At 40.9% G+C, this 24,315-nt stretch overlaps 1 protein-coding gene across 6 annotated transcripts; it reads left to right on the top strand.

The window, feature by feature from the left end:
- The first annotated feature begins 248 nt into the window (after window positions 1–248).
- On the top strand, window positions 249–24,070 carry LOC143335355 (death-associated protein kinase 2). Of its 6 annotated transcripts, none has more exons than XM_076754730.1 (12): window positions 249–395; window positions 5,377–5,552; window positions 7,031–7,252; window positions 9,073–9,211; window positions 9,330–9,459; window positions 10,170–10,218; window positions 10,499–10,525; window positions 10,818–10,970; window positions 16,746–16,791; window positions 16,904–16,993; window positions 18,336–18,419; window positions 22,447–24,070. In XM_076754730.1, exons 2-12 carry the CDS (start codon window positions 5,491–5,493, stop codon window positions 22,525–22,527), a joined length of 1,083 nt encoding a protein of 360 aa, XP_076610845.1. In that variant the 5' UTR covers window positions 249–395; window positions 5,377–5,490; the 3' UTR covers window positions 22,528–24,070. The 6 variants fall into 6 exon arrangements, with proteins under 6 accessions (XP_076610845.1, XP_076610843.1, XP_076610848.1 ...); XM_076754728.1 differs by having other exon boundaries at window positions 261–403; XM_076754733.1 differs by having other exon boundaries at window positions 261–403; window positions 18,298–18,419.
- The last annotated feature ends 245 nt before the right edge of the window (window positions 24,071–24,315 follow it).

Raw genomic sequence — 24,315 nt, 5'->3', positions numbered from 1 at the left:
TTTTATCAAGATATTGAATAAAAAAAACTACTTCATTTTGTAACTTTAGAACTTTTCCCCTTTTATTTTGAAGTCTGAAACAGGAAGTGCTATTTTTATAGAATTTATCAATTTGACGTGTCCCTGTCAAAAGTGAATTTAAAAACACAAGGCAAGTTCCTGTGTGTTCGCGTCGGGAGAAGGTGCCGTGAACGCCTCTCCAGGTCACTCAACTTGTATTTACTGTAAAACGGACATGACGTCAAACTGTGAATGCGGGTGTTTTCCGCATTCCCGAACCGCCCGTGAGCTCCAGGGTACAACTCACACAGGACAAGTTCGTGCGGCACTGGGACACATTCACCGGATAGACGACTGTTCATGGGAACATCTAGTCCAGAAACCGAACAGTCACAGTAAGTGGGTACGTTCTGTTTCAGTGGCTTTGTTATTGAGGCCAACGTTACTTCTACATTTCTGTTAAGCAATATTTTTCAGTTGATTTTTACGCATTTACTTCGAATCTATAGTCTGAAATATTGGAAGGTATTAGCTTTCGCCTTAAACTATGTGACTTTTGGGATTATGTATTGTGTTATTGCACTCATTTAAGACTTTAGGGTTTTGAACTTTTTTTTTTTTTTTTTGACGTAACGAATGATACAACAAGGACGGAAAAAAAAACTTTGTCCTGTCAACCATGGACCAGATGGTGGGAGACTTAAGTGTATTTTAACTCTTATTTAATGCCAAACTAACCATATTTGACAGGATACTTCATTTACAGACATGCTACAACTTGTAAAATGAGTATTGTATTTCCTACATAAACAAGACATGTAAAACAAGTTATTTAAACCTCAAATTTGTAACAGTTTCCAAATAAATTGGGACACTGTGTAAAATGTAAATAGAAATGGAATGTGATGATTTGCAAAACACTGAAACCCTTTTCTTTAACTGAAAATGTACAAAGATGTGAATGTTGAAACTGAGAAATGTCATTGTTTTTTGAAAATGATATCCTCATTCAGAATTTGAGGTCAGTAACACATTTCCAAAAAGTTGGGACTGGGTCATGATTACCACTCTGATGCATCACCTCTTTTAACAACACCTTGAGCATTTGGGAATTGAGGAGACCAGTTACTGTAATTTTGAAAGTGGAATGTTTTCTCATTCTTGCTTGATGTTCTATTTCAGCTGGTCAACAGTTTGGGGTCTCATTTTTAGTAATTTACATTTCATAATGCGCCAAACATTTTCAATGGGTAACAAGTGGCCTGGAATGGAGGTAGGCAGTTTAGCACCCAGACTCTTTCACTATGGAGCCATGCTATTGTAATGTATGCAGAATGTGGTGTGGCATTGTCTGCTGAAATAAGCAAAGCCTTCCCTGAAAAACGTGTGGTCTACTATTGTTCAGCATTAATAACATCTTCACAAATGTGCAGGTTACCCTTGCCGTGTACACTAATGCACCCCTATACCATCATGGAGGATTGAACTGTGCGCTGATAAACAAGCTGGATGGCCCCAACTTACATTTTTGGATGCAGTGATGAACTGTGTTCCCCATGTATGTTAAAAGAAGTTATGACGCTACAGAGTGGTAAACATGACTCTGTCCCGACTTTTGAAACACGTTGCTGGCATCAAATTGTAAATGAGGACATCATTTTGAAAGGTAATGAAATTTCTCATTGTCTTTGTGCTATTTTCAATCAAATATGGGGGTTTAGTGGTCTGCAAATGATCACATTCTGTTTCTATTTCCGTTTTACAATGTCCTAACTTTTTGGGAAATGGGGCTGTACCAAAACAATCAAAAATCAAATAGTGCATTATCCTAAAAATAGAAGAAGAAGAATCAGGGGGAGACATTCCCCTTTATTGTCACACATCATGCACATGCAGGACACTGCACACGAAGGTGAAATTTGTCTTCCGCATTTCTCCCATCCTGGTCATCCTTCTTCCACGGCAGACCAGGAGCGGTGGGCTGCCATGCAAGCAGCGCCCTTTTTGGAAACCATTGGTCAGGTGGTGATCTTCTTGCAAATTTTTAGTGGCGGTATATTTTACGGAGGATACCCCAGGTGAACACGGGGAGAACATGCAAACTCCACACAGAAAGGCCCTTTTTTTTTTCCTTGAGCAGCAGGCACCGAAGGCATGGTGGAGGACACATCCCGGTGCCCACAGTGAGAATCGAACCCGGGACCTTCTTGCACCTTCTTGCTGTGAGGCGACAGTGTTGCCACCGTGCCACCACAAATCACATTTGCAAGTCAATTGATAATGGGAAGCACACATATTTTATCTTATACTTTACCATTTAAATCTTGCCATCTTCTGCATAATTTTTTGAGTGAGGAGCATGCCATGCAGTAGTTGTCTACAAGGATGGTGGAGTTGTACATCATCTCACTTGAATAATAAAGTGGACTGCTATTGTTACATTCCCAGAACGTTCTGGGGAGGTGAGCTGAATGTTTAAGAAATGTTACTTGAACATGTCCCTTTCATATTTTGTAAGTTTTGTCATGTAAAACCAACATTATTGTTACATTTCCTGAATGTTCTTGGAGGGTCAGTTGAATAAGCTTTATGTTACAAACTTCTTGTAGATTCATGTTAGTTCTGTGTTGAAAACTCTCCTTTTATCATCTAGACAGTGTTAAGGGAAACATTCAAGTAACCTTCCTTGAACATTGAACTAACCCTCCCAGAACACTCAGGGAACATAACAATAATGTTGTTTTTAGGTCTGAAAAACATGCAGTGTTAACATCTGGGAAATGTTGTATAGGAATGTTCAATAAACACAACCAAACAAATAATGTTCCCAGAATGTGTTAGGAACCAGATTTTGCTAACCGGGTCATATCTGCCATTTGCTATTTTGTACCTTTTTGTACTTTCTGGACAGAACACTACCTGCTTTCTTCCAGTATGTGGACTGTCACACCAGGGGAAATAGGACTATTGACCCACTGTATGTAAATGTAAAGGACGCATACAGCGCCACCCCGCTGCCTGCGATGGGGACAGCAGACCACAACCTGATTCTGCTTCAAACTCACTACAAACCAAGAGTGAGGAGGCTCCCAACAACCACACGCTCATTCAGGAAGTGGTCTCCTGAGGCAGAACAGGCTCTGAGAAATTGCTTTGCAACTACAGACTGGGATGTAGTGCAGGGGTCACACGGCGAGGACTTTGAGGGGGCTGTGAACTGCACAACTACATCAACTTCTTTATGGACGTTGTTGTTCCCTTAAGGACTGTACGCTGCTGTGCTAACAACAAGCCCTGGATCATGAGTGACATCAAAGGCCTTCTAAACCGGAAGAAGAGGGCTTTCAAGGATGGTGATCAGCAGGAGCTTAAGCGTATGCAGAGGGAACTCAAGAGTCCAGCTCAGGGAGGCGAAGGAGCAGTACGGAAGGAAGCTTGAGCAGAAGTTGCAGAACAACAGCATGAAGGAGGTGTGGGATGGGATGAAGATCATCACCGGCTGCAGCTCAAAGCGGGGTGCAGCACAGGAGCACTGCAGGGGACCAGTCTCCAGTCCTGTTCACCCTGTACACATCGGACTTCCAATACAACTCAGAGTCCTGCCACGTGCAAAAGTTCGCAGACGACACTGCTATCGTGGGCTGTATCAGGAGTCGACAGGAGGAGGAGTACAGGACACTGATCCAGGACTTTGTCACATGGTGCGACTCCAACCACCTACACCTCAACACCACCAAGACCAGGGAGATGATGGCGGACTTAAGGAGGCCCAGGCCTCATCCGGAGCTTGTGACCCTCAAAGGGGACTGTGTGGAGTTTGTATGGACCTATAAATACCTGGGAGGGCAGCTGGATGATAAAATGGACTGGACTGCCAACATAGATGCTCTGTGCAGGAGAGGACAGAGCCGGCTGTACTTCCTCAGAAGGCTGGCGTCCTTGAACATCTGCAAAAAGATGCTGCAGATGTTCTACCAGACTGTGGTGACAGTCTATTCTATGCAGCAGTGTGCTGGGGAGGCAGCATCAAAAAGAGGGATGCTACACATCTGGACAAACTGGTGAGGAAGGCAGGCTCTGTTGTGGACACAGAGCTCCTGCTGCACAGCTGGAGCAGCTTCAGTGACAGGCACTGTCCTGGGGGGGGGGGGGGCACACGTTAAACATTAATGTCAATATTCCTCAATTTTCTGAACTCTGGACATCTTATTTAAACTCATTTGAACACTGGACATTTAAACTTGCATTCTGTTGCACTGGACATTTTCACTTTTAATTCTGTTTGCACTGGACATTTGGACATTTATACTTTTAATTTGTAATTCTTTGCTTGCTGTGCCTTTGGATTATTTATTGCAGGCCTTTCACTTTAATTTGTAGAATATGCTGGCATTTGTGAAATTCCCTTGGGGATCTATCTATCTATCTATCTATCTATCTATCTATCCATCCATCCATCCATCCATCCACCCCCCCCCCCCCCCCCCCCCCACTGACTGGTAGTTGAGTTCGTTGTAGCCAGAGATGATTGTAAGGCCCCTCCAGACTCCGCTAATGTTGTTCTGTTTCAACTAATTTCTCGTGTCGATGTTTTTTTACCTGCCTCATTCTCCTCCTCAGCTCCTTCTGCAGATTTTTCAGCTAATCTTTGTTTCCTGATCTATAAGCCCTCTTTTAGGCCTTTATGTTAGAACTAATCTAGGGTACGTTGTTGGAAAAACACTGTACAGTCCTGTGCATTCTCCACGCTGTAGTTGATAAACTTATGTTGTTTGTGAGACTGCCAGTGTACTTCTTATGAGCATCTCAGAGTAATTCCCACATTGTCGTATTCTAAGTCTTTCAAAGCCTCATCAGGCTGGTTTGACCATCTTTTAACTCTGCGAGTGACAGTTGGCTGCCTGTGTATGGGAGGTTTGTACACAGGTAGGAGGTACACCATATTGATTCTTTTTTTCTTTCTTTCTTTTTTTTTTTAAATAGATGTGAGCAGATTTCTATATCTGGGCTGCTGTTTGTAGTGTGGAAACATACACTTTTTTCTAAACTTTATCTTCATCTCTTATCTCTGACCTTTTAGATAATGATAAACCACTATATCTAAAACTATAAAACTTCAGATTTCACGTCCTGTTTCTAATGTCAATTATTATTAGTTATTATTCAAAGAGATGTGTGAGCCAATGAGACCAGAGTTTAGATTTTAAAGAATCCCTTGGGAGACTAGCGGGTTAATTGCTGTCTCATCTTGTCATTTTCCTTATTCTCAGAATAGTTAAATGTTAACAGCGTGTACACCAAGAAAACAATGTACACCATAAAATAAAAAAATGAACACCATATTGTGTGTAATTTAAATCTGTTATTCATACTCAGGTCCAACTTTGGTGTATGTACAATTTGAAGGATCATGAGCCACTTGAAGATGACTGTTAAATAACCAGGAGGGGACCAACAAAGGACCAAGAGATCAAAGTGAAGCAAATCAACATGGCAGTCTTCAAGCCTGAAAATGTGGCAGACTTCTATGAGATTGGGGAAATTCTCGGAAGGTATGGATATGGCTGGTTGTTTTTAAGCTCGACCAGTATCAAGCCATGTTTACCACAATGCAGTCATTAAGTATTTGGTCATTTATAGATTTTGTTGTTGTGTTTCTTCTGTACACCAGCACCTTGGATTATAAATGAAACAATGACTATGTAGGTAAATTGCTCATTTTCAAACTAAACAAAAAACTAAGCTGAGTTTCATCCAAAAAAACATTCAAAAAAAGCCATCACAAGCCAAATTAGACAGTCTCTTGGATTTTTAACCAACCCCATAACATCCAGTATTTCCAAATGTAACTAAGTAATTTAAAATATATGTATATAAAGTTTATAAAGTAGTATGTGATTCCACTGAAACTCGAGACTTTCCCACATTTCTACAGATAACCATAAATGGACAAAGACATGCACTTAATCACATATTTTCACATGAATACCTTTGTCTTCCACAGCAGTCTTTTAATGAAAGGAACAATAAAATGCAGTTTCACTGGTTGTTTTACATCTGTGAGGTTGTTTAACAACAAGAGCAGCATGCACAGCTGTGGCTGTTTATGGAACTGGTATTATCATTCATGGATGCCATCTTCAGCAGTAATGATACCTCAATCATCAAATGAAATTTCATCGAATGAAAAGCTCAAGGAAATAAAATGTGTTAAATGTAAATAAGAATAAGGATAAACTTGTTAACTAACAACATCCTGTTAGTCACCTTAATTTTTTATCTCCCCAACCTCATATCATGCAAACGATATGTGCTGGTCTGACGTGTGCTTGAGTTGTGCACATTCTCTCTGCATACTTACTATTTTATAAATACCAGTTCATGTGTGGAAAATTGCATATGCATTGTTTTTGTGCACGGGACCAGATATGTATTTTGGAAATTTTACTGTTGCCAGAAGAATGCATATATTTTTTGCTTGTGACTAATAGGAGGTTCTGTAACATGCATACTGAGTCGGTAATATAAGAACTGTAGCCGGGTCATTGTTGTACTGCACTCTACGCTACATTTTAATGTTTATAAAAAGTTATTATTCCTACACTTGTCACCAAAAAGAATGTGAAGTTTTAAAATTTCACTTTCACTTTTAAAGCTGAAAGTGAGGATAGATCCGAGAAGCTAGAGAACAGCGACAAACAATGGTAAACTTGTCAGTGTCCAAAAATTTATAGACACAACTGCATGTGATTTTTGTCGCTGATGTTGGCCCACCTAGCAATCTTTTTAAAAGGTTTTTTATTATTTCTTTTCTTCAAATTTCTGCATGGAAATGCAATAGTGGATTAATGGGGGAAGTTGCATTTTCTCTCATGTTGGTCTGAAGAATTACTTTTTAAATGAGACTTTTGGAATTCAGTGCAGTTTTGCTGAGCTTTTGGGGATTTGCCTCAAAAAAAAAAAAAAAAGTTTGTTGTTGCTATATTTCAAACCTGGTGTTTACTATGAATTATCTTCTTGCTACATCCAGGGGGCATTTTGCTCAGGTTCGACAGGTTTGTGAGCGGTCCACTGGCACTTGTTGGGCAGGCAAGTTCCTGAAGATTCGGAAGAGTGCTTGCAGTCGTCTGGGTCTGGAAAGGACCAGTGTAGAGCAAGAGGTGGAGATTCTCCAGGCTGTTCAACATCCAAACATTGTGACTCTCAAAGATGTTTTCGAGAGTCGAGCTGAAGTGGTGCTCATTCTGGAGCTGTGAGTTGACGCACGTGTGTGTGTGTGTGTGTGTGTGTGTGTGTGTGTGCGTGTGTGTGTGTGAGATTTTGTTTTTATGGACTAATCCAGTGTGCATCTGTGGATCATATGTCAAGGACTTAGCAGGAAAAGCACAGGTGTTACTGTGATTGATGGCTCTGCTCCAATTACTTGTGTCAGTAAATTTTAACATTACATTCTGTTAAACAATGTTATTAATTATACTTGTTTTGATAAGTGAGGCTCACAACTCTCCCATGTACAACAAAAGCAGTCGCACCCTAAAACTAAACTGAGAGTAGGCCAGGTGAAGAGAGGGAGAGTAGTAGATTGGTAGATGGATAGAAAGGTAGAGAGAGATGCACACCAATGATAGTAATAATATCAGCTATAATAATAGACATTTGACTAATAATAAAAAAAAATTAATAATAGTAGAATTATGCCTGATAAGCAGTTGCAATTGAAGACAGACAGGGCACAGTAGAAGGCACAGTCCAGGTGCAGCCAGTATCCTTGGGAACCTGCATGAGCTGTTGCATGTCCATCATAATTAGACTAATTACATGACTCTTGAGTCACGTAACTAGGCATATTAACCAGACATTGTTGAAGCAGCAGCTGGAGATATCTGTGCTAAACAGTAACGTCCACTGCTCACTGGTGTTTAGGAATCTGAATCAGACTTTGTTTGCCAAATACATGTGAACAAGTAATTTTGTTTTGGAGAATATCCCAGAACAGCAAAGTAATGTCAAAAAACTTTAGTGCAATCAGCGATTTAAATTAAAACATAGTGAAATTATTCAGTGTGCAACAGTATTTGAGTACAGAATGCATAATGTGCAAGTAAAGAGAATGGAGGAGATCAAGGAACTGTGATGGGTGTCAATTTATGTAGTGGGATGCAAGTGGTAGACAGAAATGGGGGTTGTGTATGAGGGTTATAACCTGGTAAAAGAAGCTGTTGAGGTAGCTTGCTGTCCTATTTTTTTTGGCTCTCATTCTCAGTGTCCGCTGAGCTGAAAGCTTAGATGGTGAGTTGGGTTTACCAAGATTTTCTGTACTCTCTTCCTGGTCATGGATAAGTACAGCTCTGTCATAGGGATGAACCAACATCTAATGATTTTCTTTGCACACTGCGCAATGAGCAGTGCATCGCCAGGAGGACACTGAAGAGGTGATAATAGATTCATAATAGAAATGTAAAATTGGACCAGCCGCACTTGCTTCAGCCTCCAATCATTGTTGGAGTGTGAGTACAGCAGATGAGAGAGAAAACAGCCCTGCGGGGTACCGGTGCTGTAGTGTAGTGGTTCTGAGATGTGGCAAACTGTTTCCTGTTGGAAAGGAGGTTCTGAATTCTCCAACAGACAGAGGTGGAGACTTTGAGGTGCATGCTTTTTTTTTAACAGTAGGTGAGGGATAACAGTATTTAAAGGAGAGCTGAGGTATTGCAGGGCTTGGTTTATGGCATCATCCACAGATTTGTGTGAAATGCAGAAGGTCTGGTTTTAAGATTTTGTAAGATAGCTATCTCAAAGCATTTCATAGAGGACTTGAAATCCATTCAGCCTCTGGCTCCAGGGAACATATTTTCACAGTTTTTGTTGCCAGCTGTTTTTTAATTGCCCCGAGAACTGAAAAAAATGTACTATGTTTGTAGGTTCCATATTTTAAACTGTTCAACATAAAATATAAAGGAGTCACTGCCAATGTGTGATTGTGAGGAATAACAGTAATTATCAATAAGGTCTGCATGTATTCTGGTTCTCAAATATAGAGAAACACTGCACTACAACACACGTCTGTTTTTTCAGTGTTGGTGGAGGGGAGTTGTTTGACTTCATTGCTGAGAAAGAGAATCTGTTGGAGAGTGAGGCCATTGAGTTCATGAAGCAGATCCTGGAGGGACTAAGATTTATGCACAGAAAGAACATTGCTCACTTTGACCTCAAGGTACGAGTAAACTGAACTAAATTGCCTCTCTGCTTTCTGTTCATGTTTTGCTTTTTTTGTTAGGAAATTATATTAAAATATATGCTTCCACTATCACAGCATAATTCTTTCTATTCAGCCAGAAAACATCATGCTGTCAGATAAAGTGTCACCACACCCCAACATCAAACTCATTGACTTTGGTCTGGCCCACCATTTTCATCAGGGGGAGGAGTACAGGAGCACAAGTGGTACGCCACAGTACATTGGTAAGGATGGGTAAACCTTCATTTGACATGATGTTTTTATTGAGGGTTTTGGTTTTTAGATATCTGTGAGTTTTCTTCAAAAGCACACTAAGTCATTCATAAACATATAGTATAACTATATGTACGAGTATATATAGTAATGATATATACACCCAGTGATATAAAAGTTCAGTTTCTTGAATTCATAACTAGAATTAGCATCTTGCGGTTGTATGTTTAAAATTTACATCCATGTCTGTCCAGACTCTTACAATATACTGTATGTAGTGAAGACTTTATTAGAACAATAATAATAAAAGTTAGATGTTATAAAAGCCAGATGTTATCACTCTATTGAGTATGTGATTAATTTACAATGAGAAACATGCTGTCTTCATTTAGAGACTATGTTTTACTGAGAACTTTGTGTAATGACATGGTGTAATGACAGTCACTTGTGGGATCTCAATATCAATATCAACGAAACTAATGAGCTTGTGGTGGACTGTATGTCTATTAGTGTGTAAGTACATTGAGAGAAACAATCAGTCTGATTCTGATGGAAGTTGCTACCAAGAAGCTACATATTCTAAAATGTGGATGCTTCACACATATCTTCAACCTGACCTGTACAATCACCAAGATTTCAAGGTGGTTTTGGGTTCTCTCTCTCTCTCTCTCTCTCTCTCTCTCTCTCTCTCTCTCTCTGTCTCTCTCTCCCCCCTCCTCAGCTCCTGAGGTGATCAACTATGAACCTTTGAGCACAACAGCAGATATGTGGTGAGTGTTCTGTATAAGAGGGAGTAAATTATTGTGCTAGTATCATGTTTGTGGCTGTTCTGAGCTGCACTCACTGCCCAAGATCTCAGTTACACAGATGCCAGGATGCCCATTCTACTAACATTTTGAAATACCAATAGAATAATACAGTATCACACTGAATAACTGAGGGAATGTCCAAACAGGTAAATACTGTATGTGTCCAACATTTGTCATATAGTAGTGAAAAGGTTTAGACCACACAACGGTTTCCTGTGTCTTGTGTTTTTTTCTCCTCCAGGAGCATCGGAGTAATTACCTACATACTGTAAGTTGTAAGTCTTTGTGTGTCAGATAGCTTGTGAGTGCTCGTAGGCATTAAATATGTTGTTGTATACATTTAAAACATTTCATGATCTTATGGAAACATCTACTGCAATGTATTCTCACTGGTTTTTGATCTTTTCCATCATGTTTATTATGGCCTTCAGCGTTAAAATTATCTTCTCATTTAATTGCTATTCGGAGATTTTTGGTCAAAATGTAGTTTTTTTTAGAGGTGTATTCAAAAATATGTGGATAAACTGTAGTCTCACTCTTGCTGTGTACACTGTCCTCAGATTGAGCGGTTTTTCACCTTTCCAAGGTGAAACTAATGAAGATACTCTGAGGAACATCATTGCTATGAACTATGAGTTCGATGCACAGCATTTCAGCATGACCAGCTCCATGGCCAAAGACTTCATCCAGAAACTTTTGGTGAAAAATCCCAAGTAAGTAGTATAGTTACAGAATTTGTAATCAGGATTTGTCATCAGTGTAAGACGTATTCCCCTAGTTGCTCAATAGGAATACTGGAATAACTGATGGCAGTGACAGTGCTTTTTTATTCCTACTGAGTGAAATAGCAAAACATTGCCACAATGGCTGAACAAAATGCAAAAAATTCTATTATTCATATTATTTTTACAGATATGCCATTTGCGATGAGTCATGATTTAGTAGGGATACTAGTTTTTGCATTTTGTTCATTCATTCATTCATCTTCTATACCGACTATCCATTTCGGGGTTGCGGGGGCGGCTGGAGCCTATCCCAGCTGTCAACGGGCGAGAGGCGGGGTACACCCTGAACCGGTCGCCAGTCGATTGTAGGGCAACATATAGAGACAAACAACCATTCACACTCACACCTAAGGACAATTTAGAGCCACCAATTAACCTAATGAGCATGTTTTTGGTCTGTGGGAGGAAGCCGGAGTGCCCGGGGAGAACCCAGGCATGCATGGGAAGAACATGCAAACTTCACACAGAAAGGCCCTGTCCGACCCGGGGATCGAACCGGCGACCTGCATTTTGTTTTCACTGAAAAAAATATAAAAATGATGATGTCATTTTTGCTGAGGTCTGTACTTAACAAGCATGTTCCCTTATATCTGGAGAATATGATATCTAGTCCGGGGCACTTCTGTAATACCACAATGCTTCATTTATAATGGTATAGTTTAAAACCTTACCTTTACCTTACCTAAATTGCTGCTTGTAGGATTTGGATAGTGCACTTGACCATGTTGTGATTTCAATAATAGTTTTTTGTTAATTGTGTTGCCATTGTACTGTTGATGTATACCTTATGCAGTACTGTGCAGAAGTTTTAGGCAGGTGGGTAAAATGCTGTAAACTAAGAATACTTTCAAAAATGTAAATAGTAATTGTTTATTATTATTATTATTGTTATCTACGAAATGCAAAGTGAGCGAACAGAAGAAAAATCTAGCTCAAATCAATATTTGGTGTTACTACCCTTTGCCTTCAAACCAGTAACAATTCTTATAGGTACACTTGCACAAAGTCAGCGATTTTGTAGGATTGTAGTCAGGTGTATGATCAACCAATTATATCAAACAGGTGCTAATTATCATAAATTTCACCTGTGGGTTGTTCAGTCATTAACTGAAACAGAAACAGTTGTGTAGGAGGCTTAAACTCTGGGTTAGGGTTCGGTTTGGGTAAAGGGTTAGGGTAACTCTGCTACCAAGGTGAAGTTGTGGAAGACAGTTTAATGTCACAGGCCATACACCATGACAAGACAAAGATTTCAAGCAGACTGGGGTTTCAAGATGTGCTGTTCAAGCTCTTTTGAAGAAGCACAAAGAAACTGGCAACATTGAAGATCGTAGACGCAGTATTCGGCCAAGGAAACAGCAGATGAAAAATACATCAAGCGTGTTTCCCTTCGAAATTGGAACATGTCCAGCAGTGCCATCAGCTCAGAACTGGCAGAAACCAGTGGGACCCAGGTACACCCATCTACTGTCAGGAGAAGTCTGGACAGAAGTGGTCTTCATGGAAGAGTTGCAGCCAAAAAGCCATATGTCCGACATGGAAACAAGGCCAAGCAACTCAACAATGTACAAAAACATAGGAATTGGGGTGCAGAAAAATGGAGCCGGTGCTCTGGACTTATGAGTCAAAATTTGAAATATTTGGCTGTAGCAGAAGGCTGTTTGTTCGCCAAAGGGCTGGAGAGCGGTATAATAATGAGTGTCAGTGGCAACAGTGAAACATGGTGGAGGTTCCTTGCAAGTTTGGAGCTGCATTTCTGCAAATGGAGTTGGAGATCTGGTTAGGATTAATGGTGTGAGAAATACAAGCAGATACTTCCATCCATCATGCAATACCATCAGGGAGGCTTATGATTGGCCCCAAATTTATTCTGCAGCAGGACAATGACCCCAAACATACAGCCAATGTCATAAAGAACTATCTTCAGCGTGAAGAAGAACAAGATATCCTGGAAGTGATTTTATGGCCCCCAGAGAGCCCTGATGTCAACATCATCGAGTCTGCCTGGGATTACATGAAGAGACAGAAGGATATGAGGAAGCTTACATCCACAGAAGATCTGTGATTCACCAAAATGTTTGGAACGATCTGCCAGCCGAGTTCCTTCAACAACTGTGTGCAAGTGTACTTAGAAGAATTGATGCTGTTTTGAAGGCAAAGGGTGGTCACACCAAATATTGATTTGATTTAGATTTCTCTACTGTTCACTCTGTTCATTTTGTTAATTGACGAAAATAAACTCTTAACACTTACATTTTTGAAAACATTCTTAGTTTACAGCATTTCTCCTAAAACTTTCGCACAGTACTGTATATTACATTACATATAGCATATATGAACTTCCAAGACACTAGATAACAACAACAACAACAACCAGGATGGTCACTTAACATAAGTGAAGTGCCCTGTTATAAGGAATACTGTGTAGTCTCTCTATACTGTCTTGGCTGCCAATTTTGCCAAAACTACAATATTCCCATCAAAGTGACAACTCAACATATCACCTTTAGACAACCAGGCCAAATCAGAATTATTTAACTGAATAATTGCTTCTCAACTAGTCTCTGCGGAATGATGGTGCTGAATGCCAAACTGTAGTGATGATGAGAATTAGATGAATATGTCACTTACCTCTGTGCAGGATGGTGTTTTCAGGGATGTTAATGGTGTTGTACTTGGGTTGGAGAGTGAACCTGAAAGGGATTTCTTGCTGCTTGGCATGAAGCTAGTTTTGCCTGTTTTCGTGTTGTTTTTGCTGTCCTTTTTCATGGTGCAGATTCTGTTGAGGCATTCATTGATGTAATCTTCCAGATGTTCCTGTTAGGTCTGTAGACCACTTAACAATATGACTCAAACGCTAAGGCACAGAGGACAAACACAGAAGAGCCATTTAATGGTTTTATTCAGTAAAATAAAAAGGCAAATGACAAAACTCTCTCCCACTGGAGGTAAAAACCATAAAACACAAGATAACTAAGAGTGTCCCAAAAACGAAACCATACAAAACTAAGGAGGCAGGCAGGCAGGAATCTAAATATACAAAAACACTCTCAGAATAAGTAGCGGCTGTGTCGCAGCAAAATTTCACCAGGAACGACGAAACAAGGTATAGAGTTCATGTGCTGAATACAAGATACCAAAACGATCTCACAACCAGGAGCAACAAATGCGGAGCTTAAAACTGGTGGAGATAATTGCTGCGTGCCATTCAGCTGCACTGCCTGCCACTAAATACGCCTGCCAGCCACACCTCCAGTTGTGTTTCTGCATTTGTGAACACACATTTTTGAATTTAATATTTTTCAATTTTGTAGTTTTAATCAAGCCACCAGCAACAGAGCTTACTGCAGGTTTAAATATCCTTTGATTATATAGATAGAATTGTTTATCCTGCTGTAATATTATTTATTATTATGGGTTATATAATATGCTATATTATAAGTTTCACATTTAACTATAGAAAGTGCACAACATTTCTCACTCAATTGTTGATCCAAACAAACATCTGCATCTCCACTTAAGTAGTCACACATACAGTATATACAGTGCATATGCACACATTGTACACACTTTAATATCAGCACAGACATGACCATGGTAAAAAAGAAAACAACAAAACAGCAGAGTGAACCCCAAAACATCACAATACCCAAAGACCTTCCTAAAATGAAACTGATTTCTAAAAATGTCAGCCATAAATATTGCATCCCCTGAACCCTGCCAGTTAGTGTGACTGATGGGTAAACAAAAATTTCCGACACCCCTAGGGTCATCTATCTTTTTCCAACTCAGTTCAGGTGAAACCTTGCCCACTTCCATGTGACAAAAGCCTGGAGTGCTTTCCCATGGGAGCCGTTCTCACATGGGCCACTCCTTCAGAGCTGTAATGGGAAAAGCCTAAATTTGAATGGACAAGGTATTAATCAATAAATATTGATTGATCACATTTACTGTGCATTCCTTATCACTATAATTACATATCTTTTATGTATTCTTGTTGCTATGCATTTTATTTTTTTTGTGACCTTAAGTGAACTGCGGAATATAATGAAGACTGAGATATGGGTGATGCTGTGAGTACACTTTCGAATACAATGGTGTCTGGTACTGTTGGGATTTGGTCAGAGCAAGTTTGGTTATTAATAAATATTAAGGATAGCAATTGATACCAATAACTACCTTAATGTTAATAAACTTACTTATATGAATTAATAATAAAAGAAGCACCACCCTGGAATTGGGGAACAATAACCGAACAGTGGATACAGTCACAAAAGGGGTTGTTCACTTAAATGTCAATGAGAGAGAGAGAGAGGGGAAAGGGAGGAGAGAGACAAGATGGCGGGCATGGCCACGTCAGAGGCTACATCATGGGAGTTTCAAGACTGCGAGGCTTGATGCAGAGATGAGAAGCACAATGGAGGATGTGTTGCAGGCCTCTGAGCAGAAGATGGTGGTGAACGACACCAAATTGTACAACCACTATCTGCCCTTAGGTGTGTGTGTGTGTGTGTGTGTGTGTGTGTGTGTGTGTGTGTGTGTGTGCCTATATGTAAACTTGTGTGTGTGTTTCTAAAAGAGAGAGAGAGAAAGGCATTCAATGCAAAGCAAAGATAGTTTCCAACTGCCAAGGAAAGACACAGTAACTGTCTCTTCATCACACAGAAACCCAGCAAGTGATCTCTGCTCAGATTCTGTCAGCTGTGGCACTAGCCTTTCATCTGATAAAATGCAACTTAGCGGCTTTACCACAGTGGCAGAACTCTAACACAAAATACAACAAAGCCTAATGGTGCAGGACACTACCAGTATAATGTGCTGAGCAATCCACATGTGTTCAGCAAATACAGACAGTCTGTTACTCCTCTTGCTAGGTTACTAGGTTACTTGCTAGGTTACTTAAAATGTTGCCTAGGTTACTAGTAAAATACAAATGTTTGATTAATACTTGGTGTCACCTGTAGCAATTCATGCTGCACTGGAAAGATGAGGGGAAGCGATGAGCGGCGATTACCATTGATGGTGTTATGGCTGCGTTGTGGGATTTGGTTCAAGGCCAAATCTGGCTGTTACGTGTGATTTGCAAGGCATGGCGGGATTCTGGTGTTACTTCTTTGTTCTGAGTTTGTTATCGGGCTTTGGAATCTGCATGTAGGCCTTTGTTCAGACATGTGAGTATACATGCAGGCCTGCCTTTGTTTGTCTCTGTGGTGTGGTCCCAACAGTACCTAGTAGTACAGGAGAATGTTTGATATCCACTACAGTGATTATGTCATGTATTGGGGAGGGCAGACACCAATAAATTTCAGAAGGCACAAGAAAGCACTGACAGTGTCTTGCCGCCAGAAGTGAATGTTGAGGGGAGTGGCCTTAGATTCAAGGTTCAAATTAGGAGGAGTTAGAAGTATGTTTAAATGAGTTTGCTTCTGATTCAGTTCCACAGAAACCCCACAGGCTGTATTATGTGTAGTTTTGGTTGTGTCTGTGTTTTTTGGGGGTTGATCTGTAAAACAAACAGCCAGTGGCGGTGCAGATACAGAGGCTTATGAGCTGTACTTACCCTGGCAAACACACTTTCATGTAATAACAACCAATAACATTATTTTCCATCTCAATGCAAAAAGCTGCCTGATGTGATATGTAATATAAAAAAACTACTCTACTGATCTGGTGTCATTACTTATGTGTTGATTTGTGTTACAGCGAAAGACTAACAGCTGAGGAGTGTCTGCTTCATCCATGGATTAAGGTTACTATAAGTCTTCTACCATTTTAAGGCCCACAGACCTGCTTTAGTTGTTTACTGCATCATGCTGCTGGATGCTACTGCATGTAACTGAGTAAAAATGTTGCTGTTGCAGCCCATCACACGCAAAGAGGTGGCCAATAGGAATCGATCCTCAATCAATATGAAGAACTTTAAGAAGTTCAACGCCAGAAGGAAATGGAAGGTGAGTCCGGATATGTATGCCAAATGAATATGTTATAAATAATAATTTGAATTTTGCACATTTTCTACTTTTATTAGAGAGCAGGCAGTAGACAGATGAGGGGAGAGATGAGAAACAACATGCAACAAAGGTCAGGCCAGACTTAAACCAGAGACAGTCACTGCTAAAGTTGTCAGTTGTCAGTATGTTTCAGATGAAGTCTTTGTTGGATTGCTGAACTGCATACTTCAATCAATTCCATCAACTGCACCTTCCATCAATTGGCTTCAACAGGTATAACGTATGGGTGGGTCAGACTTTCCCCAGTTCCACAGGGGGTGTAACATTTACTGTGCAGGTGGCCCAACTGACCAGTAGGAGCCAATAGTACAAGAACAAGGGAACCTTGTTCCTTTCTGCAGATATAGCCAGTTGTCTTTGCAATGCGCAACCAAGCCAGAGTCCCTGCAATCAAGTCAGTTTTTTTTTTTTTTGCATAGCCCAGTATCACAAATCACAAATTTGCCTCAAAGGGCCTTCCAGTCTGCACATCATATCCTTAGATGCTTGATTTGGTAGGAAAACTCTTCCCCCACAAAAAACCTTTAATGGAGAAAATCTGTAAGTAACCTCAGGAAGAGCAAAAGAGGAGGGATCAATCTCCCAGGATGGACAGAATGTTTTGTATACAAACTAGACCAACAAAAAAAAATTGTATATGGACAGCCATGACAAAATTTCAGATAGACTGTAAACAAATATGAAGAATGGATTCAGACAGACATTGAGCAACTTCAGGTGTTGCCATACAGACTTCAGTCGTACAACCTCCTTTCACGCAGATAGGACAAAGGAAAGAAACAGAGGAAGAGAGAGACAAGGATAACGTGCACACAAGGGAGAGAGAGAGAGAACAGGAGGGACTGAATCTCCTGCAGGACGAAGATCCAGATCCTAAACATCTGGAATGAGTCACTGACAGCCAGGGGAGAGACAGGTCACAGGATAGCTGGTGGTCCAGCATAGAGAAGCCTGAGAGAGAAGAGAGAAAGAAAGCTCTGGTCTGGTCCCTGCCAAAAAAGCACACACCTGGACTTATGGGGCACAAACAGAGGGTTCGAGAGAGAAATGGACTATGAGCACTAAGGTTAGTATATTCATTGAAACTGAAACTGATCTGCTGGAAGAAGAATGGTAACAGGTACAAGTTCTGAAGTATCTAGGATTAAGCATCTAACTGAGAATGAAGGGAAAAATATATGTTTGTATAACACATCCTGTTAACAAAATAAATAAACTAAAAATTCTGGTTGGTTGCATTGTAGGTAACACATTCTTTCTTCACCCCTCCTGCCCCTCCTAGATGTCCTATAACATGGTGTGGATGTGTAATCGGCTGGTCCAGTTGAAACTGCTGAAGGGCAGCTCAGATCCAGATCTGGTACAGGTGAGACCACTTATCTCACTCAACTTACATACTAGTAGTATGAAAACATTCTTTTTTCTTTTTTCAGCAAGAAATCTACTTAATTTTTTTTTAACGTATTTATTCATTTTTATCAATAAGCAAACAAACACAAGATAGGAACAAACAAAAACAAAAACAAGCTGGGAGTAACAACCTAAAAATCAAAATCACAAACAGAAAGACCAGTTCCAGGTAAGTGAGATACAATACAATACAATACAATACAATACAATACAATACAATACAATGGGAGCTAAATAGAGAGAAATACAGCTTTTATACAAATGCCCTTGTCATTATAGCAGAAATATTTACATTGATATAATCAAGAAATGGTTTCCATATTCTTTCAAAGGCATTAGTTTTGTAGTACAGGAGACAGGTCAGAAAGTCCAGAGGTATATATTCCATTATTGTCCTATGCCATCCCACAACTGAGGGGGCTTTATCTGAAGTCCAGTGCTGAAGAAAATTTTTCCTGGCACAAAATGTCATAACATTACATAGTTTTTTCTGATATGTATCAGTTACACGGGCACTGGGAAGACCCAGAAGGAGGGAAACGAAATGTTATGAATGTAAGGAACGTAGGAGTGAATGTAAGGAACGTAGGAGTGAATGAACGAATGAAGGAGAGGAACGAGGTACAACACCACGTTGCCCCGCTGCGCAGCTGGGCTCGGTGAAGAGCGGTTATCGAACTGAAGGATGACTGTGGTGGTGCACGCGGGGCCTCACATACGTCACCACAGGTCATCTGCCGTAAAGGCGTGAATAGAGGTGTCTTCAGTCAGGCCACGCGGGGGCGTGATATCCCATACAATATGTGTTGTACCTCGTTCCTCTCCTTCAGGGAACAGAAGTTACATTCATAACATTTCGTTCCCTTTCAGTCGATTCACTTGGTATAACACATATTGTATGGGACATGTATACACGCCCTGCAGAGCAGCCACCAAACAGAGCCAAACCTCCAATACTCTAGTGCATCGTAGACCCAGCAGAAAGGACAGAGTGAGCCACTGAAGGGGCTGTCACGTCCAGACAATAAAACCGAGCAAAAGTGTGCGATGACAACCAACTAGCTGCAGCGCAGATATCACTCATTGAAACCCCTTTAAACAAGGCCCATGAGGCCGCCATGCCCCTGGTTGAATGTGCCCTCACACCTTGGGGCAACGAAAGACCCCTGCTGCTGTATGCTTGGGAGATAGCCTCCACAATCCAGTGGGAAAGCCGCTGTTTAAACAGTGCCTTACCCTTAGCCGGATTAGCAAAACAGACAAACAACTGGTCACATAAACGCACACCTTGGGTGCGGCCTATGTAAGTGCGTAGTGTACGCACAGGGCACAAGGAATGTAACCTCCTCTGCTCCTCAGATGCAAAAGGAGGGGGGCAGAAGCTCAAGAGCTCAAAAGCCATAGAGCTATAGGCTGCGGGGATAATCTTAGGCAAATACGCCGCATTCAGGCGCAACGTAACCTTAGATCCATCCTGAGTGAACTGGGTACAAGAGGGATGCACAGACAAAGCATGAAGGTCACCCATTCGCTTTGCAGAAGTCAAAGCAAGTAGCAGTGCAGTCTTGTATGAAAGAAATTTCATATCTGCAGACTCAATAGGCTCAAATGGGGGTCCACAAAGAGCCTCAAGCACCAACGCTAAATCCCATGAGGGAACGCTGGGTTTAAACACAGGCCTCAGCCTGCGGACTCCCTTCAGGAAGCGCATAGCAAGAGGGTGAGCGCCTGGCGTCACTCCATCAAAACCGATGTGGCATGCAGATATAGCTGCCAAATAGACCTTAATCGTTGAGAAAGAGAGACCCTTATCCAGCAGCTCCTGAAGGAATGTTAAAACATCCACCATAGAGCACTGAAATGGGAGTACATTTCGGTCCTGACACCAGAGAGGAGGTCCCTGCGAAGAGGGAGCTGCCAGGGGCTTGCCGCTAGCAGACTGATCATCTCTGCGTACCATGACTTCGCCGGCCAGCGAGGGGCCACCAGGATCAAGGAGAGCCCCTGCTGGTGCACCCTCTCCAGAACAGACAAAATCATTTCCACTGGGGGAAATGCATACAGCAGCGTCTTGGGCCATGTGTGTGCTAGCGCATCCGTTCCCAGGGGAGCGCTGCGGTCTGTTATGGAGAAGAACAGGGGACAGTGGGTATTTGCTCTGGAGGCAAAAAGATCCACTTCTGTCCTGCCGAACTGATTCCAGATCTGAGACACCATCAGTGGGTGCAATCTCCACTCCCTCACCAGAGGACCTCCCCTGGAGAGAAGATCCGGCCCCAGGTTCAAGTGCCCTGGAACATGTGTGGCCCTGAGGGACAGAAAATGAGTACTGCACCAGAGCAACAGAGAGTGAGACAGTTTTAATAGGGGCAGGGAGCGTGTCCCTCCCTGCTTGTTTATGTAGGAAACCACCGTCGTGTTGTCTGTCCTGATCAGGACATGATGGCCTGTCAGAACAGGACAAAAAAGCTTCAGAGCTAAAAGTCTTCAGTCAGGCCACGTGGGGGCGTGATATCCCATACAATATGTGTTGTACCGAGTGAATCGACTGAAAGGGAACTGGGTCAAGTTCAAGTTCCTTCTTCAGAACCTTTTGTATTTCAAATAAGACATCATTCCAATATTTTTGTATTTTTACACAAGACCAGAAACAGTGGGTAAGATCACTAGTTCCTGCCTTACATTTAAGACAAGATGGAGAGACATCCTGTCTGTATTTGGAGAGGCGGTTTGGAGCGACATGTGCTCTATGCAGTATCTTAAGTGGCATCGCTCTTGTCCGATTACAAACTGTTATTTTCCTTGCATTATCCCAGATGTCCTCCCACATCTCCTCAGTTATCACAACACCCAGTTCCCTCTCCCAGATCACTCCCAGCGCCCGAGCACTGAAATTTGAGCAATCCCTCAGACCAGCATAGAAGGCTCTAATGGAAGCATCCCCCTGAGAAAGAAGCACTTGTTTTTCTGTTTGTGTGACATTCATATCAGCAAACAGCAATGTGTCTTTTATAATAAAATCTCTGACCTGAACATAATGAAAAAGATCATTTCTTGATATGCCATATTTGTCCATAATTTGATTGAAAGTCATGAGGGTGGGACCATCAAAAAGATCAAGGAAGAAATTCCCTTAACTGTCCAAGGTACCTGGGAGTAAGTCAGGGTTATCAGTGATCGGGGTGAAAACTGACGTAAGCCCTGATCTGCCTTCCATATGCCTTGTGATCCTCCATGCTCTAACAGTATTAATTGTAATCGGATTGCAGCAAAGCTTTCCATTACATTTTAGTTTATCAACAAAGAGTAGATTTTTAAGAGGACATTGGACAGAGACTGTCCAATTGTCCACTACGCGTTGGGCCGAAGAACGCCCCTTAGCTGTGGTATAATGAGTGTATATCAGGGCCTGTCATGATGTATTACTTAAAAATATATCGCCTAATACTGTCAAGTTTTATTGTTAGCATGTGTTATCATGCTGCATTGTACACAATGCTGTATCTGTTCCATTTAAAGACAATTACTCCGTCCAGTATTACCATATTTTTAAAAAATAGTAGGTAATTAGTAGTGAAGTGAAAGGGTTGAAAAACACAAAGTTGCAAATAATTTTGTTTAAAGCAACAGAATGATGAGCACCATTCAGTAATGTATTTTTCTACTTACAGTTTTTGACTGCAATGGTGCCCAGGTTAGTTACAGTATGTGTGATATGTTGTTTGATAATATTTCTGCATTAAAACCGGTACAAAAGGAGAAAATAATAGCTAAGTCATGGGTGGAGCAAAACCAGAACAAAGACTCCCTGTATTAAAAGGTTTATTTTGAAAGTCAAAGTCCTGTGCAACATGAGCACAGAGTTTTGATGGTCTTGGTCAAATGCACGTTGTAAACTTTACAAGATATAGTTGTACAAATGTATATGAGTCCCAAAAGTGTGCATCAGATTAGAATGCAACTGTACTAACCCATTTCTCCAGAGACAATGTGAAAGTGACGCAGAGGACACCGAAAGCAAGCCTGCCTCACTGCTGCGTCGGAGACTCAGCAGCAGTTCATAGAGCTGACCAGAGGAAGGCAGAAGAGTCCAGGATGTAAAGCAGGGCAGAGAGGTCCAGGCTGGAGGAGATCACTTCACATCAATGCATGCTGCCTCATCTGATGAACATTACTTTATGAAGCACTTTCAGAAGATAAACTGTTTTCTTTTAAAGTTTAGCTCACTGGGGTACACTGGTAGCTCATCTGGTGGACTGCTTACCATGTATTAAGGTTGAGTCCTTACAGCAGCAGCCTGGGTTAGATACCAGCCTGGGCTCTTTGCTGCATGTTATTCCCCTGTGTCTCTCTCCCCTGCCTGTCCTGTCTCTCTCCAGTTATCACTATCTCGATAAAACACAAATGACAAAGAAAAATAATCTAAAAAACAAACAAACAAAAAACAAACAAAAAAACAACAACAACTGCATTGTCAGTGTGGATACATGCCTTCAATGATGCTTGTTTGAAGGGTTGAATGTATTTGGTTGGTTACTGATTTGTGGAAACACTTTGATAACCCAGTGTGCACAGAAAAAACTTATGGTAAAACTATACATAAAATGGAAAACAAATTGTATGTCCAAGTCTTCAATGACTGCTGTTGTTATTCAACTGTTAAACTGTTTGTTAACAATTGGTCTGATTGCCTGACTGTTGATGTTTCTTGCCCTGTATGACTGATAGTTTGGATGGGGTTGTACATAGTCGGTAGGTGGTGGTCAGCACACCTCCAGTGTGGAGTAATAGGAGTACTGGTACAGATGCCAAGCAATGTACTGTTGTGAACAAGGTCAGAAGGGAAATGTTTTAGCCACCTAAAAGAAGCCACCCCTAAAATAATCAATATCAGTTTAAGTGTTTGCTATATTTTGAATGTTTTCACCACTTTGCTTTAGGGGCAGACAGCCCTTTCCATTGGCCCTATATTTTCTCAACCATAAACAACAGTCCACACACTGGTCCAGGACACTACTTGCTGAAGAGCCCTGCTGTACTCCATCAGGTAATATAGCACTAAATACCTACAAATAAATGGAACCACTTTGCAAACAACAAAAAATGTAGTTTCCACAGAAGTTTCCCCACTTCTAGTCCATTCAGGCTCCATCTGCCATAATACTTAATTTGTATACTCTGATTCTTATCCTCGTTTCCACACTGAACAGTATTTCTCTGTTGCTGCTTTCATTATCACTCATTTTTATTTTCTTGTATTTGTTGTCTCTTCCACAAACTACTGAAAGTCTGACTTACAATACAAACTATCCCTTTCCGACCAGACTAAAGCAGAGTTTTACTTTGCATTGATTGTAAATGGCAGATGTATTTCGCCTCTGACCTCAAGCAACATTATACATATCTACAGTATGGTCAGAACTGAGTTCTGTTACACCTGTAAAGTTAGGTCACATTATATCTCCATCCTGTGAACAATTGCTCTGTCTGTCATTCACAAAATGGAAGCTTGTACATCTGATAATTCAAGGCTGTTACCTGTTTTAGAGCAGTCCAGCTTGCTGCAGTGGACTTGCAGGTCAGAATTCAAGAATTTTATTTATTCCTTTTTTTATGCTGATTTATTAATAACTAATGAATTAATGGTAGATCAGTCTCATCATCTGAACCATAAGGTCTTGATACAGTGATCGTCTATTTCCAGCTCAAAAGGACACTGACAATGATTTAAGTGTAAAGTATTATTTATTTGGCATAATAATGAGAATAGCTATGAATAATGAATGATATGGTGAATGATATGGATTATATGAAGTAATACAAACAACTGGATGAAGAAGCCACAGCAGGAT

This window comes from Chaetodon auriga, chromosome 17 (genome assembly GCF_051107435.1).
Source record: "Chaetodon auriga isolate fChaAug3 chromosome 17, fChaAug3.hap1, whole genome shotgun sequence".
In the NCBI taxonomy this organism is placed as follows: Eukaryota; Metazoa; Chordata; class Actinopteri; order Chaetodontiformes; family Chaetodontidae; genus Chaetodon; species Chaetodon auriga.
This window is presented reverse-complemented; position numbering and strand designations above follow the sequence as displayed.